The sequence below is a fragment of the Eschrichtius robustus genome, chromosome X (genome assembly GCF_028021215.1).
Source record: "Eschrichtius robustus isolate mEscRob2 chromosome X, mEscRob2.pri, whole genome shotgun sequence".
NCBI lineage: Eukaryota > Metazoa > Chordata > Mammalia > Artiodactyla > Eschrichtiidae > Eschrichtius > Eschrichtius robustus.
Window position 1 is genome coordinate 131,952,101 of NC_090845.1, and position 19,935 is coordinate 131,972,035.

The following is a 19,935-nucleotide window of genomic DNA, read 5'->3' on the forward strand; positions in this document are numbered from 1 at the left end:
AAATGCCTTTATCATCAGATACTGCCCTGATTTTCACAAGCGGTGATTTAGCCGACAGAAGTTAAATGTTACTGTTAATATAAAGCAAGGGCGGAAGTTCCGAGGGCGGTATCAGAACGCTTGGTTGCCCTACAGACGGCTGGGTAAGAACGGAGTGAGGAGGGGTTGCTAAAATGTGTGGGATTGCTCGGGGTTGGAGACGTCAAGACCAGGGAGGCCCAGGGGGCCTGGGCTTCTCCCACCGCCAAACTTTTCTGGGAAGGAATACTGAGGGAAAACAAATCACGCTGAGTAGTTGAATTTCCCTAAACTTTTTTTTTTTTTTTTAACCCTGCATCTCTAATGTCAGTCTGGTAGTTTCCTGAGCAGAGCACGCACGTTCTTTCTGCATAATCCATTGGTGGATTTCGACCCCAAGTGGCTGGGGACGTGCCCGGTCGCCTGGGCCCTACCTCGCCGGCTCGCGGGCCGGGCGCCCAGGTGGGGTTCGGGCGGGGCGGGGGCGGGGGGACCCGGCTCCCGGCCGCGCGCCGCCCTCCCCGCCCCCCACCCCCCACCCCACGCGCGAGGCCTTGTGGGTAACGCGGGGCGCCAGGTGACAGCTAATGGCGGCGGCCGCCTGAGCCGGGCGGGCGGCAGATCGGGGCCGCCAGAGGCGCGCGGCTGGACCTTCCGGGGCGCCGCTCCCCTCCCGACGGCGGCTTCCCTGCGGCGGCGGCGGGCTCGGCGCGCCATGGACAGGCCAGCGGCGGCGGCGGCGGCGGCGGCGGCGGCGGGCGGCGAGGGCGGCGGGGGCCTGGGCCCGGGGCCGGCGGGCGGCAGGAGGCCCCCTCGGGTCGCGGGGGCCCCCGCCGCCGGCTCCCGGCAGCCCAGCGTGGAGACCCTGGACAGGTAAGCGGGGCCCGGCCGCCGCGGCCTCCCGCTCCCCGACTCCCGAGGGCCCCGCGCGAGGCCCGGCTGCCCCTTCCCCGCGCGCCGGGCCGAGGCCGAGCTGGGGCGTCCCCCTCCCGCGTCCCCTCCGGAGCCCCGGGAACCCCCGCCTGGTCCCCGGGGCCCGCACCTGGCTCACTTCCGCCTCGCGCCGGAGCTCCCCGCACCCCGAGGGGCTTCACAGCTGTCAAACCGCGTCCCAGGCCGCTTCCTACTGCACCTTGGAGCCACCTCGGCAGCCCTTGCCCCGGCCACGAATCGTTTGGGAGGAAATTTCGCCCCGGCGCCCCTTTTTTAGCGTGACCTTGCTTCGTGTGATCTGAAGACCCAAATCCCGCCGCCGCTGCTTGGGGTCTTTGATGCTGGGGTTGGTAGGGGGCAGTTGGGGGGCGGAACCCCGTGGGTGTCGGGCTAGCGCAGATAGAGGCAAAGATACCCTCATTTGAAAAGCTGGGATGGAAAACTTCCAAACTGCTCCCGATTCGAGAACACATAATCGTTTACTTTCAGTTCTTCACACTTTGAAGGAACCGGTTCATTGTTTTCACAAACACGTAAGCCTACTGCTTCTTAGGCGGTCCGAGAACTAAGATGAATCAGTTAGAAGCACAAACCGACCAGATCCAACTGGGAGGGCCACCCTGACACTCGGGACAAGGGGTGGGTGATCCCATAGCCTGGAATGTGCAGCTTTTCCACATCTTGGCCATTTCGCTGACGCCAAACTGCGATTAGGCGAGACATAGTGTTGTAACACCCCTGGGTCAGTTTCAGATGCTGGTTCCTGCCTGTCTCAGTCACACCCCTGAGCTGAACTTTTGGGAGTTTCCAAAGGCAGAGGAACAACAAGAAACATTCCCTTTGTTTCTACCTCAGTGTAATTACAATGTATTTTAATAAAGTAATTACCTAAGTGGTCAGCTTCACTGAAAACTAATCACAGCCAAGACAGTACGTGGAATGATGGTCAGGGATTCACTCACCTGCAGATACTCTGCAATGTATGACGGCTTGGAGAGTCAGAGAATAACGCCCGACGGCTTTCGCTCTCTGGCTTACCATCTAGTGGAGAATACAAACAAACCAGCCATTGAAATCAAGTGTGATAAGTGCCAGGGTGGAGGTACGCTTGGAAGTGCTCTGGATGTGGTGTGCGTGGGAATCATCTGAGAAGCTTTTTAAGAACACCAGGCGGCCAGACCCCAGTCCTGAGGCTTCTGATTTAGGAGGTTTGGGTGAGGCCCAGGAGTTAGAATTTTTCAAAAAGGCTCCACAGCCTCAGCTGTGGTCCACTGCACTGCGGTACACGGAGGTGGGATATTCGCTTTAGTTTTTAGTGGCGGGACGGGGGCAGGGGATGCTTTTTGGCCACAGGAGTGGAACGTGCAGCCATGTGGGCTGGATGCTGGATGTGGGGAACTGGTAATAGAGAAGACTTGCGGGAAGGCAGGAGTTAGATCCTGAAGGGGCCTGTGTGCCTTCCAAGGAATTGTGCCTTTGTCTTCTGGGCCGATGCGTCTCCGCTCAGTTCTGTATAACCTGAGTCAGGATCACCTCCAGCGCTTGATTCAAATGCAGACTCTTGGATCCCACCCTAAATCTAATCCACCATTTCCTGGGTAGAGCCTGAAATTCTGCATTTTTAATAACCACCTTAGCTACAAGTAGGGTGGGCTTTGTGGTCTCTTTGGCCCCAGATGGTGCAGGGTACTGGTCGAGCCAGTGTAATTATCAGTAGCATCCTTCTGCAACTCACAGTAGTGTCTTGGTTTGGATGAGAAATCATATGGTCACCCTAGTTATGGGGGGCACAAAAGGATTTCCATCAGGGGAGCTACAGGATGGGGTAGGCATTTGAGAACAGTTGCTGTGCAGTAGTGTCGTGAATGGACTGCAGGTGGGCCGTCTCACTGAGTTGGGGTAAGTTGGTTCTGGAAACGCTAATCTCTCAGTCATTTATTCTGCGAATATGAGCGCCTGCTCTGTGTCCGGCACTGTGTTAGCCCTGAGGATACGGCAGGGAACACACACACACAAATCCCTGCCCTCGTGGAGCATCTTTGTAGTGCGAGAGAGAGAGAGAGAGAGAGAGAGAGAGAGAGACAAAAGAACACGTCACATGTGTTCTGTGTTAGGTGCTGGGGAAGAAAAGTCAGCTGGGAGGGGGTAGGAAGTGGTGGGGCTGTGCGTTCTGGGGAGTGGTTGGAATTTGGTGCAGCGTGGTCAGGGAGAGCCTAGCTGAGAAAGGTGGCCTTTGAGTAGCACCCCAGAAGAGGTGAGGGGCCTAGTCATGCACATATCCAGGTGGCAGCACAGGCCTGTGCTCCCTGGCGCGGGAGGGTGAGCCAAGGGTTCAGGGCTCAGCCAGCAGACCAGTGTCACCAGCAGGGAGGGAGCTAGGGAGACAGCAGTAGAGGACAAGCTCAGAGAGGTCACAGGGGCAGATGGTGGACAGTCATGGGAGCAGAGGAGGGACAAAACCTGGTGTGGATTTCAGGACGCTCTCCACGGCTGCTGTGTGGACAACGCACCGGAAGGGGAAGGAGTAGAATCAGAGTCTAGCAGGTGGGAGGCTGTCGCAGTTATCAAGGCGAGAGAGGATGGTGGCTGCGACCGGAGCCGTGGGCTGGAGGAAGGGAGAAGTGATCCGATTCAAGATATCATTTGAAGAAAATCTGCAGGGTAGAGCCAGTAGGGTTTGCGAAGATTGGTTGTCGGGTAGGAGAGAAGAAGAATCAAGGACAATCCCAATGTCTCTGGCTTGCGGAAAACGATGTTGCTGAGATGGAGAAGCCTCTGCGTGGAGTGGGGTTAGGAAGTTAGCAGGCTCTCAGCCCTGGATATAACAGTAATGAGATATCAGTTGGATTTCCCAGAGCAGATGTCAAAGAGGCAGTTGGTTTATTTAAGCCTTGAGTTCAGGGGTGGTGTCTGGGCTGGAGACCAAAATTTGGGAGTCACCAGCATAGAGGTGGGGCTTAAACTCACAAGGTGGGAGAACACGGACAAAGGATGGGCGTCTGGAAAAGGTAATTGGAATAGGGATGGGCAAGGTGCGTTCTTATGATACTTAGCAGATAAGAGTGACGAGACTCGGTGAGCATTCAGATGTGAGAGCGAAGTGGGGCGTGGGCTCCAAGGTAAACCCCAGCTTTGGGGCCTGGGACCCCTGGGTGAGGCTGTGCCTTTCCCTGACTTAGGAAACGTGAGGCCTGGAGGGGCAGGTTGCAGGCTGGGCGGCTGATGCTGGTCTGGACACGTGGAGCCGGCAGGGTCTCTGGGACCGACCAGTGGAGCTGTCTCATGGGATCCTCGGTGTCCAGATCGGGGGAGTCCAGGCTGGAGAAACAAAGCTGGGAGCCCCCAGACTGCAAGTGATTGTTGCCACCAGGAGTGTGGAGGGGGACTGCACTGGCTAAAGAGCAGAGAGGGGGGGAGGAGACGTGGCCTTCCTCCTCAGGCCCGTCGTTGTGACCGGCTCTGGTTCACGTTCTTCTTTTAAGAGACCCCCAGAGTAGACCCTGGCTCTGCAGCTGTGGCTCAGCCGTGGACCGTGGGCCCTCCCCTCTCTTCTGAATACCGTACTTCTCTTAATGCTGACGGAGCTGTGGGCCTGCGAGAGGATGTGGCTCACTCGAGGTCACGGAGCTAGCTGGTGACAGAAGCAGGACCCGGAGCCAGGCCTCCTGTCTACCAGCCCACCATGCCACCCTGTTTATAACTCTGTTGACCAGGATGCTTCTGGTTGCAGGTACCAAAAACACAGATCATTCTAGCTCCAGCCATCACTGCTGCAGCCAGGGCGAAAGACGGCCGCAGGCACATCATTCAGAGCCAGCGTTGCAGACAGTGTGGATGAGGCTTCTCATCTCTGTTTTCTTCATGTCTTACTCTCTGCCTCTGTGGGTTCCTCGAGGTGGTGGGCGTGGGGAGTGGCCTCCGCCAGTGCTGGGGGCGGGTCTACACAGCTCCGGACCCAAGAGGAAAGCTTGGGGTTCCTCGCCTCCAAGTGGAGGAGGAGGAGCAAGGGGTCGCCCTCCCCCTCCTGCAGAATCCTGTGACATGCGGAGGGCAACTCCCTACCGTAGAGAGGAGTGTCCTCACTAGAAGGAAGGGGAAAGGAAGGTAGAGGATAGCAGCAGCCCCCCTCCAACCCGCCCCGTCCATGGTGGGTGAACAGGTGGGTTCCTGCTGTTAGATTTGCGCTCAGGCCCAGGTGCTGGCAGAGGAAAAGGCAGCTTGGCAAGAAAAGCATGGGAGAACCGGACAAAAAAGGTGCCTTAGCCTTTAAGAGGAAACTAATATCCCTCCCTTTCCCCTCCTTCTTCCTCTTAGTTATTAATTGTGGTAAATAGAGTCTTGGCGTATGACAGGAATGTCTGCCCATTCAGCGAATGTTTTGACTTATATTTTCGGCCCCACAGGTAACTACTAGGCTGTCCTGGTCAGAGAATGCAATTTAGGTCGCTCGTAGAGCACATCAGATGTCTTTATTTCACTAGTTACGTTATTTTACACACTGCCTAGGGATTCCAGGTTTTTCTGTCCTTCCAGTACACGAGTGTGGATTTAATTAGTGATGAGATTTTCAAAGGTCTGGAACACTGTTTACAGTGAAAGCTACCTGCAAGGTAAACTTTCATAAGTATCTTTTGCCCTTTTACTTGATTTCTTCAGTGCTTTCGTGAGTTGAGAGAGGAGCCTGGCCTCTGGAGGCAATTTTTAATTCCCTCAGTGCTTACTTTGCTCACGTGGTCCTTTAAGTCAGATGAGCACAGCCCGACCACTTACCAGCCGTGTGACCTTAGTCGAACGCTAGAGCCTTAGTTTTCTCCTCTGTAAGGTGGGTCACTGTGAGGCTCGGGTGGCGCTGTGTGCAGAACTGTGTTGAACATTTGAGAGCAGCACACAAGCGCGAGATGCCATTTTCTCTGCGTCCTCGTGTTCTCCTGTAAGGCAGGGCCTAGCATCTGTGGCGCCGGCCTCTGTTTTGCCCTGTGGTTCTGTGAGTTGGTCACCGTTGGTGGCACCATATCCTGGAAGGACAGCCCCACTACTTTGTGACGGGCCAGGTCGCCTCTGCACCTCAATTTTCTCATCGCAGAAACCTGTTGGCTAGTCCCTGTTCTGCCTTCTTATCACATGCGGTTGTCAGGCTCTGATATCATAATGGCCTGGAAGAGCCTTTTGTACGTTGTCAGAGCACTTACAGAAATGTAAGGTCGCATTATTACTACACACAGGACATAACTTTTCTGGTCTGTTCTTTTTAAAATCATACAATCAGCTTTGCTCCATTAAGAGTCACTCTGATTCGCTTGAAATTACATCGTTTTCTAGATTTAAAACCACCAGCATGAAATTGATTGCATTTTTGAAAAGCATATGCTGTAAGATAAATATTTCACTTTAGAATTAATTTTCTACTAACATTAAGAATATTCACTCTATATAATTGTAATTGAGTGATATTTTATTAAATGCTGGAAAATAACGTGCTTAACTGTCTGAGGCCTAGAATCTTAACCTTAAAATAAATTGGTTGATTCATTTCAAATCAACCTGGAACCTAATCTTACTTCCTAGTGGTCAGTCGATATTTCAGTTCTTACATTAAATGTAAAGGTAACCAAATAGTCTAATTAAAGTTCATTCTCTAAAAAAAGAAATGTACATATATCCCTAGTCAGTGCTCATTTTTCTCGCTCAGAGCCTATGTCTTAAAATATTTTAATTGCACTATTTCTTTTAGTCCTACAGGATCCCATGTTGAATGGTGTAAACAGCTTATAGCTGCTACAATTTCTAGTCAGATTTCAGGTTCAGTGACATCAGAAAATGTATCCAGAGATTACAAGGTAAGCGGAATTGAGTCCTTAATTCATTTTCAATGTGCTAAGTAGCCAAGAAGCCTTGCAGTTTTAATTCGAGTGAGACTTTGGCCCCTTGATGCTCACCGGCCATTTGCTTGGGAACAAGGGTGAAAGGGTCTCTGTTGTTATAGATCTGAACTTTAGAAGAGACATTTTTACCAGGATCTAGTATATGCGATCATAGTTTTATAATTGAGAGGAAAAGCTGACTTTAGATTATGATCATTCTTTTAAAAATCCAGATCCATTTTATTATTTTATTATATATTATATTTTTAGATTTGATTATAATAAATGCCTATATTTTCTTTATTAGTATTCTGAATTTCAGAAAATGTCTGATAGATAGTATTTCCCTAACTTCACAATTTGTTTCTGTATTTATGTACTACCTATGGGTTTTCAGCATTAATGTGTGATACTAGAATGCAAAAAACTTGCAAAATCTCAAGAATGTTGTATGGGCAGCCTCATTTTTTAGTCCTTATTGAATTGAGAAATCTCTTCTTGTTTATTTTAAAAGTTGGATTCCCTGCTTATTCTAAAGTTAAGAGTGATAAGCTCCTTGTCAGCAGAGACTGGGGCTCTTTTTCTCACCACTGCTCCCCCAGCACGATCCTGGAACATAACAGGTGCTCAATAAATTCTTGTTGAATCAATTAACAAATAAGACGCTTGCGTGCTCCATCTTTGTTAAGGCTAAAGACTAACTTTGTTTTAATGTCAAGAAACTATTAACAGGTACATTAAGTGAAACCATGTTTACATTTCAGTAGTACAGTTTGCTTGAATTGAGGATTCAGTTTATTATAGTCATTTTTGCCCACTAGTAAGAGAGAATAGATTTTCACAAGTATGTATGAATTACATTTTAGTATCCTGTCCTACCCTAGGTCAACGGCTCTCAAAATCATAGTCCTTGCCAGGCATCAAATCTTACAAAGAGTTCAAGAGCTACGATAACGATGTTAAGTCATTCTTAACAGCTGTCCGTGTTGAAGGGCTCTAGCCTCACTTCCTCTTTAGCCCGTCCTGTAACAAGTGCAGAAACTGACTCCAGAGGCTGTGTAATTGAGATTTGGCTATGGTGCTGGACTTGCTTCGTCCAAGCCATTGGATGCTGTTGCTTACGCCTCCCAGAGGAGAACATGGCTGGAGATGAACAGAAATTGGATAATATGGCCAGCCAGAAGAGTGGCAGTATAGTTCTTGATAGGTTTCTCCGCTGTCTGGTTTTCGTGTTCGCCCACGTCGGAGGAGCTGGGGCCCCTGTTCCTCAGAACCTGACTGGGCAAAACGTGGCTGCCGCTTCCAGGTGGGAGAAGCATTTGCTGCGTCACCTACGCCTGAGTGGCTGGTCACTGGGCAGCTGCTGACCCCACTGGTCCCAGGTGCCCTCTTGCCCCACGTTAGCGGAGAAACTGCCCTACTGAGTGGAGAGGCTCAAGGACCCGTATTAGCAGAGAATAGCTCTTAGACCTCGGATTGATTTTCTTTATGGACAATTATGTGTTAACTGTAATGTTTTCATTATGGTTGAATAGTTGTTAGTGCTGTGTGGGTTCTAGAAAAGGACGGTGACTGTGTGCATAGCTGTCTAACCTCTACATTAATAGATCAGACTGAATCTACACTTCAACATGAAGCAACTAAGGTTTTAAAAAAATTTTTTTTAGTTTATTTACGAATTTTGTATAGCAGAATTAGCTCGTGTTGGAATGGTTTAACAGATGGTATTCAGAGAAAAAGAAGGCTTTTCTATATTTTGTAAATTGAATTTTAAGTGCCTACATCAGATCATTGCTAAAGCTTTAGATGAATTATTGTAAGAGAGCATTTTTAAATCATTGTCTTTGTTAGATTCACCCTGTAACCAAGTCTGCAAATTTGGTGTTAAATTTATAATTCAGGAGTTGTTATGTTTTCTTCAAGGAGAGAGTTCTTTTAAATAATAAAAGCATAAGATGTTTCTAAGCCACAGATAATTTTACATGCTGTGTGTAAAGTAGTTCTTAGAATCAGGGTAACCAGCATGGGCCTTTGGGACACCTCTGGCATGGGAGCCAGAGGGGTTGGCCCTGAAGGTCCAGATACAATTCCTTGAGGATTTAATGTGCAGTCATCCGTTGATAATATTTGAAATTATATATTGTGCAAATATCTTATTTGAGATACACACTCAATTTGGGGGTTAATTTATTATAGGTTAAGCTCAGTGTCAGTAATGAAACGGGAGCAGATGTCTGTGGAGCAGAGAGCGCTTGCACCTCGGTTTGGAACGCTGACTGCGCTCTCAGCTGTAGGCTGCGGCAGCAGCCTCATCAGCCCTCTAGCATGTGCAGCGCTCTATGGTTTTGTAATACTTTTGTGACGTATCACCCATTTACTTCTTAAAACAACCCAGTGAGATGGCTTTTATTATAATCATCATTTAACAGACGAGTGAAGCAAGGCTCAGAGCGGTTAAGTGACTTGCTTAGTATCATGCAGTTAGACTTGGGGTTTGAACCCAAGTCATCCTATTGAAAGGCTAGAGTGATTTTTCAAATTTTGTACTGCCTTCCTGTTCACTATTTTTCAAAATGTGGCCCTTGGGTGTTCCCGCACCAGCACTCCCTGGGGTGCCTGCAGAAATGCAGCTTCCATGGTCCCCGTCCCCTCAGTGAATCAGAATCTCTGAAGGCAGGGAACAGTGTGTCTCATGCATTTCTTTCTTTCTTTTTTTTTTTTTTGATGGTGTATTGTTACTTATTTTTACAAGATTGGGATTATATCCTACACATTATTGTTAAATTTGCTTTTTTAAAATTGGAGTGTAATTGTTTTACAATGTTGTGTTGGTTTCTGCTGTACAATGAAGTGAATCAGCTATGTGTATACATATATCCCCTCCCTCTTGGCCCTCCCTCCCTCCCCCCACCCCATCCTGCCCATCTAGGTCATCACAGAGCATCGAGCTGAGCTCCCTGTGCTATACCGCAGATTTCCACTAGCTACCTCTTTTACACATGGTAGTGTATTTATGTTAAACCTAATCTCCCAGTTCATCCCCTTCCACCCCTGTGTCCACACGTCCATTCTCTACATCTGCGTCTCTATTCCTGCCCTGGAAATAGGTTCATCTGTACCTTTTTTCTAGGTTCCACATATATGCATTAATACACGATATTTGTTTTTCTCTTTCTGACTTACTTCACTCTGTATGACAGACTCTAGGTCCATCCACATCTCTACAGATGATCCAATTTTGTTCCTTTCTATGGCTGAGTAGTAGTCCATTGTATATATGTACCACGTCCTCTTTATCCATTCATCTGTCAATGAGCATTTAGGTTGCTTCCATGAGCTGGCTATTGTAAATAGTGCTGCACTGAACACTGGGGTGCATGTGTCTTTTGGAATTATGGTTTTCTCTGGGTATATGCCCAGTAGTGGGATTTCTGGGTCATATGGTAATTCTATTTTTAGTTTTTTAAGGAACCTCCATACTGGTCTCCATCATGGCTGTATCAGTTTACATTCCCACCAGCAGTGCAAGAGGGTTCCCTTTTCTCCACACCCTCTCCAGCATTAGTTGTTTGTAGATTTTCTGATGATGCCCATTCTGACCGGTGTGAGGTGATACCTCATTGTAGTTTTGATTTGCATTTCTCTAATAATGAGTGATGTTGAGCATCTTTTCATGTGCTTCTTGGCCATCTGTATGTCTTCTTTGGAGAAATGTCTCTTTAGGTCTTCCACCCTCATGTATTTCATTCATTCATTCGTTCGTTCATTTATTTAATTTTATTTTATTTCATTTTTGGCTGTGTAGGGTCTTAGTTGCAGCCCGCAGGATCTTCACTGTGGCATGTGGGCTCCTCCACTGTGGTGCACAGGCTCCTCATTGCAGTGCGTGGGTTCCAGAGCCCGTGGGCTCTGTAGTTGTGGCACGTGGACTCTCTAGTTGTGGCCTGCGTGCTCAGTTGTTGCGGTGGGCGGGCTTAGTTGCCCCGCAGCATGTGGGATATTAGTTCCCCGACCAGGGATCAAACCTGCGTCCCCTGCATTGGAAGGCAGACTCTTAACCACTGGACCACCAGGGAAGTCCCTATTTATTTCGTACAATAAACTGTAAAAAGTTCAGCTTCCCTAGGTTTGTATCTGTTGAAATTGGTGATGAGACCATACATTTCTGGTACATTCCCACAAACCTGAATAATTAGCAACTCATGTTAGATTTTAGAGTACAACTGTTTTATTATTTACCCATGTCATAAATTGACAGTTAGCTTAGGGTCAGATCACCCAAGGTGTGGTAAGAATATCACTTGGCATCACATGAGATGAGTTTAGATGATACGCCCATGGACATGTTTTAACAGTTATGTAATTATTTTAACGTGTAGTAGAAAACCTGGCACATCAGACTTGTGATTTAATGGGTATTATTACTTAAAGCCAGGTGAAATATGAAAAAGAGTGGATTTAAAGTCAACATAAAGGGTTTCCCTGGTGGCGCAGTGGTTGAAAATCCGCCTGCCCAGTGCAGGGGACACGGGTTCGAGCCCTGGTCCGGGAAGACCCCACGTGCCACGGAGCAACTAAGCCCACACACCACAACGAAGAGTAGCCCCTGCTCGCCGCAACCAGAGAAAAGCCTGCGCGCGGCAACGAAGACCCAATGCAGCCAAAAATAAATTTAAAAAAAAATAATAAAAGTCAACGTAAAGATAAATACTAATATTAGTACAGGTGATATGCATATAGCAAACCAGACTTGTAGAGGTGGTATATAAGATGACAGAAGTTTGGAAAACATTGTCCCTGTTGAAAGAGTAGATAGCTATTATGTGGATTATGGATTAACTAAATTAATAAATGTATGCCTTAATGCCAAGTCATCCTGAAGATTTACCTGATAATTAAGAGTACTAGAAGAAATGTAATAAAATGTTTTGTTTGCCCACCCCCTACTACTGACTCAGTTGCTTCCATTTTTAACGGGCTAAGAAAGAGTACAAATCTCTCTCTTGAATTTGTCAAAACATTTAAGAACAAGATCTGAATGTAATGTTCCAAAGATTAGATGAAAAAGTACAGTTATAACTTGAAATGAAACATTTTTAGGAACTATTAGCAGAAGTGACACAGTTGATCAGCTTCCATTGTTTGCAAAGCAGAACTAGGCCAAGAAGAGGGAACATGGTGGAGTAGTACAGATGGTACTGGTTAGCTTTGTGACCTTGTATAACCTCTGAGTGTCTGTTTCCTTTTGTGTAAGGTTAAGAGAATTTGGATTAGATTTGAAGCCTCTAAATTCCTTTCTTTCTAGAACATTCTTCAATTCTGTTTTGTCCAAAAGGATTTGATTCTGGCCAGCCTTCAGGAAATTAGGACACTGTAGTTTTAATGTGATCATACTCTTTCCTCTGGCTCCAACGTCGTCGTCGTCGTCGTCGTCGTCGTCGTCGTCGTCGTCGTCGTCATCATCATCATCACCATCATCACCATCACCACCACCCCTCTGTCCTTCTCCTCCTGTTTCTCTTACTCTCATCCCTGCACACACATTAGCCAGATCTCTTCTGTAAACATTCTGAAGAAAAAGGAGAAAATGGAGAGCGTCCTATACTAAATTTAATCATTTAATAGGTTAGTACAGTGATTAAACTCTGGATCCTAAACAAAAATTTCCAGAAGGGCTTTGGAGGGAAATGGGATGCAGTGTGTGGGAAAGGCTTCATTATGCTTGAGCTCGGTCTTAGTTAATACTTCTTAAATTGAGTACTAGTCTAGAAGGAGGGAAGCTTGAGCACGATCTTTTCGAATCCATGACCATAGTCCACTGTTAATAGCTTGGCTTCGTGATCTGTTTATTAAATCAGAGTTTGCAAACACAGATGTCTACAGGGTATAGCTAACAAGCTAAACAGACATGGCTGTGGAGAACTGGAGACTGCAGCATGTCCCCCTAAAAACAGTTAAATTACAAAAACAACCCTGCTACTGCCTGTTTGAGCAATAGGCCTCCAGTTGGTAACCACTGTAATATCAAAGTACTATCCTATCTCTCAGGATTACTTGTGGAGTAGAATTATTTCTTAAAAATATCGAGATTTGGGCTTCTGCTTCTGGAAAGATGGAGCAGATGTACTTTTTTCTGATTTTTCACTCTCAGTACAAATAAAAACCCTGGACGTTATCTATAAAATAGACGTTAAGAATGCCCTGAAAGGTAGAGAGAAGGCAGACCGGTTAGGGACCTCAGGACCTAAGGAACGACAGGGTGGTCCTGTCCCTGGGTTATGTTTTTGCCATATATAACCCAGACTTGTTGCTGAAGAAGCCAGCAACCCAGAAATGCCAACGGGTGCAGACAAGAAAAGCCTAGTCTCTCTAGCCAAAGGACAGGAAGGGGGCAGCCGAGTAGAAAGAAAACTTTTAGACAACTCACCACTGTGCTCCGGCCCCACACCCACCCCGCCAGCAAGGCCAAGCGGGGAGCCTAGATTCCACCGTTGCCAGGCTGTAGCAAGGCACAATGACCCCTGCAGCTGTGGTGTCGGAGGCCTGGTGGAGAGTCAGGACTTTCACTACCGCCCACTGGCAAGGAGGCCACACCTCCACTGTGGTTACAGTGGCGTCAGTCATGAGTGCTCCTGCCACTCCCAGCTGGGCAGGTACGGGCGGAAGCCTAACTGGGAGCTAGAGCGCTCACCCCCACCCAGAAGTAACTAGGAGGCCCCTGTCCTTTGATGGCAGCGTTGGCCGAGAGGGGAACCAGGACTTGTACCCACACCTGGCTGTAATGAGGCAGTGCTCACCGCCCCTCTGCTCCTGCAGCAGCGGCAGAGAAAGCAGCTGCAACAGAAGGGTTACATGAGACCCGCACTCTTCTAGTATCCAGAATGGCCAGATTTCCACTGAAAATCGTTCATCATACCAAGAGCCAGAAAGATCTCAAACTGAATGAGAAAAGAGAATCAGTAGGTGCCAAAACCGAGATGACAGATGTTAGAATTAGGTGAAAAAGATTTTAAAGAAGCCATCATAAAACTGCTTCAGTAAACAATTACAGATATGCTTGAAACAATGAAGACGTAGAAAGTGAGAGGCAAGAAAACAGGAAAGTTTCAGCAAGAAGATATGAGATAAGAACCAAATGGAAATTTAAAAACTGAAAAATATGATAAAGAAACAAAAAACAAAACAAAACAAACAAACAAAACCACCAAACCCTCAGTGGGTGGGTTCAACAGCGGAACAGAGAGGACAGAGAAAAGAATTGGCTAAATCTTAAGGGAATTACACTGAGTAGAAAATGCCACTCCCAAGAGATCACATACTGTATGATTTCATTTGTGTAACAGTCTTCAAATGACAAAATTAGAGAAATAGAGAACAGATTAGTGATTGCCAGGGGCTAAGAAGGGGAGGGGCTGGGAGGGAAGTGGATGTGGCTATAAAAGGGCAACGTTAGGTGGTGAGGAAATTGTTCTGCATCTTGGCTGTGTCAGTGTCGGGGTCCTTGTTCTGGTATTGTTCTATAGTTTTACAGTATGCCACCATCGGGGAAATTTGGTGACATGGTACACTGTACATGGAATCTCTATTATTCTCACAACTGCTTGTGAATCAACAGTTATCTCAAAATTAGAAATTTAATTTTTAAAAAGTCAAGATTTTTACAGACTGCTCAACGACTCTATGTTGCATGTAGAATAAATTTTGATTAATATTTCTAACAATTCATGATATATCAGAAGTATTATTTAAATGGAGCATATAGTTACGCGAATAAAGATGTTAGAATCTGGTTAGTGGAAAGGGTGTCAGCAGTTATCCTGTACTAGCTCAGTTGCGAGTATGCTCATCCCTTTTGTACATGGCAGTTGGGGCCAGCATGCTTCGTTGAACGGCTCATTGGTCACATTTCCTGGAGGGCTTTAGAGAGTGGAGAGTGATTGTTTCAGGCTAGGCTTTGACAAGAGTCAGGCCAGGTTCAGGTGTGGCTTGTTTCCCAAAGACCAGGGTTGTATTTGGATGACTGGTTGAGATTTGTATTGGCCTGTCCTTGGCCTCTGGCTGCAGCCGGTGGTAAGGAATAAGCTGCGCAGACTCCTGCCTACGGAGGCTCCTGCAGCAAGCGGAGCGATCTCCTGACCCAACAGGTCAAACTCTTTAACTCATTTTGTAGTGGTCTGATTGCTAAAGCAGAATTACTTTGTAGACTTTATGCCTAAAACAGAGAACAGTGATGTTTTTACTCCACTATTACAATCTTTTTGTGAAAAGAAGACTCTTAGAGGTGTAAGCTCAAAGATAACTCATTTATAAAAAAAAAAAAACAAAACAAAACTGGTATTTATTTCACTTAGAATCATATGGTTTATCAAAAAGATCATAAAATTTGGAGTCAGGGCACTTTGCCTGGAGTCCAGCCCTGTACCTGACTAGCTGCCCAACAAGTTACTTTACCTTGCTGAGCCTCAAGCGTCCTCATCTGTATAGTGGGTGTTACAACAGAGGTTTAATGTATTGAAAAGGGCAGCATATGTATGAAATGCATACAGTGCTCATTTACTGTATGCTATTACTCTATGAAAATGTATATATGTAAAAATGACTACAAGAGGAGTGTATTGTAATTGCTGAACGCCAGTCCACTTCCATAAATGTGATGTGAGCACCTAACATGCGCAGGGGCGGGGCTGGGCTGGGCCGTGTGGAATTCATAGAAAAGAGACTCCAAAAAATACAGTACAGGGCATTCTGGGCATTAAGCCTGGAGGGCATTTGTCAGCCTCCTCAGAAAGGGAACAGGTTTAGGTGGGGCTGTATAGAGATTAAGAGCGTGGGCACTAAAACCAGTCAGCTTGGGTTTGAATCCCCACCCTCTTAGAACACTTGTGACACCAGATGTGTGGGTTTTTCCCCACACTGACGAATTCTCCAAAACCAGCTGAGTGTTCTACAATTCAATTCGATTCTGATACTAACCAGAGTTAGTGCAGACCCCACAGGTTAAGGGCTCAGTCCCACAGAAGTTCTCACTTCAGATGCCGGTTTCAAGTAGTGGGTACCCAGGTTACCCACAGCTTCTGCTTAGCTTGGCTACAAATCGGGGGTTCCCACAAGTCCCTCCTTGAGTCCGATCGTTTGCTAGGAAAACTGACAGAACTCAGGTAAACACTGAGGTTTACCAGTTCATTGTATAATAAAGAATATAAAGAAGGATACAGCCTGTGTGGCTGGCTGAGTTCTCGAGGGCCGTCAGCACTTGGAGGCCGATTTGCCCCCCACCAAGTTTAGCTTGGGGAGATTGTTTTCTGAAGTCTTCCAATGAAGCTTGAATGACTCCTAGGGTTTGAGCGCTGGTCGGGACCTCGCAGCCATTCGTAGACTCGTGTCCTTTTGTACGTGTAGAAACTGAGGCCGAGTGCAGGCACACGGAGGCCCAGAGTCTGCCGGTGAGAGCTGGCCCCAGGCCGCCTGACTTCAAACCACCTCTCTCTGGCTTCGATCAGAATCAGATTCAAGAAAAAGGAAATGAACCTCTCTGTGCGCCTGAAATGGCTTATTTCAGGAGAGATGAAAACTATAAAGCAGAAACACATGGGTATCAACTCAGGTGACCTCCATTGACCTTCCCGGCCTCCGACCAAGAGTAGCGAGGACTTACATACAGCAGGTGAAGAATTGTGTGGGTGGCAAAGCAGATGATCATCCTGCCCCTTTCCTTTTGATTTAGTTTCTCCTTCCAGTAGCAAAAGGCTTGTTGACAGTGGTATATCTCCTACATCTAAGGCCCAGTTATGCTGCTTGTGAATGCTGCTTTCTAGTTGTCAGTTGTTACTATCACTTTACAGACAAAACATTACAAAATTAATTGCAGTTACAGAACAAAAGTGAAAATAAGAACCTGTTGGAGCAGAGGTTTGGAGGGAGCAAGGAGAAGCGAGGGAAGAGGTCGTGGTATTGCTTTCTTCATCCACCCTTGAGGGAGTTAAGAGAAAGCAGATGAACATTTGAAGGCTTTAGTTAATGTGGGTTAATTAAACAGCGGCGCTAGGCTGAGGCGGTGTAGTAGACTGTCTGGGTTATCAGTACTTGCTCTGAAACCTTGAACTTGGCCGGATTACTTAACTGTGCCTTGGTTTTCTCATCAAAAAATGGGGCCAATAATAATTTTTATCTCACAAGGTTGTTCTGAGAACGAAATGAGTCAGTATATACAAGGTTCTTAGAAGAGTGTCTACCACCGAAAAATTATTTCATGAGCTCTTTTTAAAATGATGCAGCTGCTGCAGAAGGACAACGATAAAAAACTAAAAATTACAATTTCAATCAGCAGAGGTTGGGAGGAGGGAGGGAGTAGTTTGAGAAAGCATATTTCTCATCTAGCTAGGTCACTAGGTACTGTTTAAAGCTGACAAATCAAGAAGTAGTGGTGTAAACATACTCATGGTTATGGAGGCAACCCTCAGAATTAAACAAAAGTCTCGTTAAACGTGGTTATCACTGACAAATGAAGCTTGGGAGGGGAGACTATTTTGACTTTTTATTACTATGTATGTCCCATTTTGAGTTTTTTATTAACATAAGCATGCATTTTATTTATTTTGTACTAACTTCCCTGTTGTAATTAACAAATGATAAACTTCACATATTTAAAGTATACAGATTGGTAAGTTTTGATAGGTGCCCACTTGTGAAACAAGCACCGCAATTAAGATGATAAAAATATTCATCACCACCACCCCCTCAAAAAAAAAAGCCAGGTTTAAGCTTCTTAGTCTAAGTAGTCTATATTTAGGAACTTCTGGGCTTTAATTCCCTTTGAGCTACAGCATCCCTTAATTCAGATACCTTTTTTACTTCAAACAGTATTTTCTTTTAATGGTAACAATGATGACCTCTATATTCTCGTATTCATGTGATCGTCTTATCTTTCCTGAGTAAAACCTATAAAGCTAATAAGAACCTACAGTGATTTTTGTTTTAAAGTGATCTGTTTTCCATAGAACCTCCAGTGTTTATCGTATGTAACAATGATCGGATTTCAGACTCGAGAGTGGGGAACAGATGATTCATGTCTTCCTCAGACTGTTAGCACTATTCGCTTTTCAAAAGTTCCATCCGTTCTCTGGGCTGTTTCCCCGAACGCTCATGCTGCACGTTCAAGTAGGAGTCACGGGAATAACCTCTCTAAAATCAGTGTCCCGATTTAGTAAAGCTTGGCTTTCCTTGCACGGAGCCTGCCCTCCCCGGCCCTCCCCTCCGCAGCAGCTACCCTTTCCCAGCTGAGGCCACCCCTTCCCCATGCAGCGGGGCTGGGCTAGAGTAAGGGACGGGCACCTTCTCCCTGTGGGGCGGCCGCATCGGGGAGTTTAATTCTGGAGTCCCCCAAGTGCGAATTGGAAATAGAATTCCTGTAGAAACCAGATTAAGATTTGTGCTTAATTAGGCTTTATGATCCCATTAACGCTGTGGCTGAGCTGTGCTCTGCGCCAGCTGTGGGCGCTTTCGTGGTTTCTTGGTTCGGTTTTGTTTTGTTTCTGTGGGCTGGTTTGGGAGCAGAACCGCCTTTTCATATCATTGTTTCTATGCGGAAAATGCGTTCAGTATTCCAAACAGACACACAAATGAATTTTTCACACACAGCCTGTTCACACTGCCTTGTAATAGCCCTTGACAGAAGGGGTTTGTGTTTAAAATAATGTAGTTTGTCTTAGCCTAAGGGCAATAAGTTTCTCCAAGTCATAGACTTGCCTGCAAATTATAGGACAAATGTGTTAGGATTGATTGGATATCGAATGGAACTTAGAGGGCAAATGTGTTAGGATCGATCTGCTCGGTTTTATTTGGAGGCGTATGATGTTTCTTAGGGCATGGGCTGGCGAACTTAATGGCATCTTTCACAGGTCAGTAGTGACGTGTCCGTGCTGATGATGTTCTGTGTTCTAACTGACAGGTTCTCAGGAGGCCTGATACAAGGGTAAGGATATTTGGCTTTCAGCCCATGGGCCTCCTCCTCGTGTGTTTCTGTGCTTTATCGAACACTTAGTCTATTTAGCGTTCTTTGCCTTCTCACTGATTTTATGAGTCACTCAGATCAGTTTGCTCTGCTGTGTCATAGCTTTCAGTGTTCACTAGAAATGCTTTATTTGTTACAACGTTTCTATGTGCGGAAAAAGCCAGTGTGTGTGAGGGCAGGATGCTAAAATTGTTACCACTGTGCACTACTGACTTCTGTTGTGTTACATGAATTCTGACCAAATGGGTATTCATGGCACCGGGTTTATAAGGCTAGGCCTACCAGAGTCCTCTTAATTTAACCTCGTTCGTCACGTAATTCATGCTGAAGTATTTAATAACAACAACAAGAACAACAACAAAGTGGTCAGTTGTCCTCCTTCCTGAGTAGGAGATCTAAGTAAGATTTCAAGTCTTGATTACAAGATCAAGTAAGATTTCCTGTCTGCATGCTGAATCCCAAAAGCAGAAGTGCTAATCTTGAAGATAAATTTAGCAAAATCAGCCCCATTTAGTATTTCTTAAAATATAGAGGTAGCTGTTACAGCTCGTAGATTATAGTTTATAGTTTCCTCATGATTTTCCTTCCCTTTATTTCAGAATATTCATAAAACAAGACAAAGATTGGTAATGTGCATGCATTTAAACCTGAGTATCAGATGTTGAAAATTAACCTATTTCCATTAAATGACAACAATGTGGATTTTGACAGAATCATTTCATGACTTCAGTTTTAAAGCTTTAATCTTATTGAAGCCAATGAAGTAGTACAAAAATAAGCAGGTTAAATCAAATTCTTGTTATTCCAGTTGGTTTCTCTTTGTTTAATTTTGTTTTTATCATGTTTTCTTTTGCTCATGGGAATCATTTTCTTTCACTGATTCACATTGTTAAATATTAGTGTTTGGCTTTACACTTGCATGGACTTTGAAATGCTGTGGGGTTTTTTTTTTATTGTTGTTGTTTAGTCATTCATTCTTCTGTTTTTAAATTTTTTATCAAAGAATGATTCCGTTTTCTTTGTATTTAAAAAAAAGAATGTAAATTTTAAAAACCTGGCTGCATTTAAAAAATTGTCCTGCTCTGAAGGGTAGCAGTACCAACCGTGTACTAA

The 19,935-nt window shown here is 45.9% G+C and overlaps 1 protein-coding gene across 4 annotated transcripts in view; it reads left to right on the top strand.

The window, feature by feature from the left end:
- The first annotated feature begins 597 nt into the window (after positions 1-597).
- The window catches only part of MTMR1 (myotubularin related protein 1), a 67,414-nt gene continuing 48,076 nt past the window's right edge, over positions 598-19,935 (top strand). The window contains exons 1-3 of one of the 4 annotated variants that reach the window (XM_068532977.1): positions 598-891; positions 6,683-6,788; positions 18,760-18,783. In XM_068532977.1, the coding sequence (XP_068389078.1) occupies positions 734-891; positions 6,683-6,788; positions 18,760-18,783 (288 nt within the window). In that variant the 5' untranslated portion in view covers positions 598-733. Of the gene's footprint in view, positions 892-6,682; positions 6,789-7,363; positions 7,436-18,759; positions 18,784-19,935 lie in introns of those variants that run through there. The other 3 variants (XM_068532978.1, XM_068532981.1, XM_068532980.1) reach the window with 3 other exon arrangements.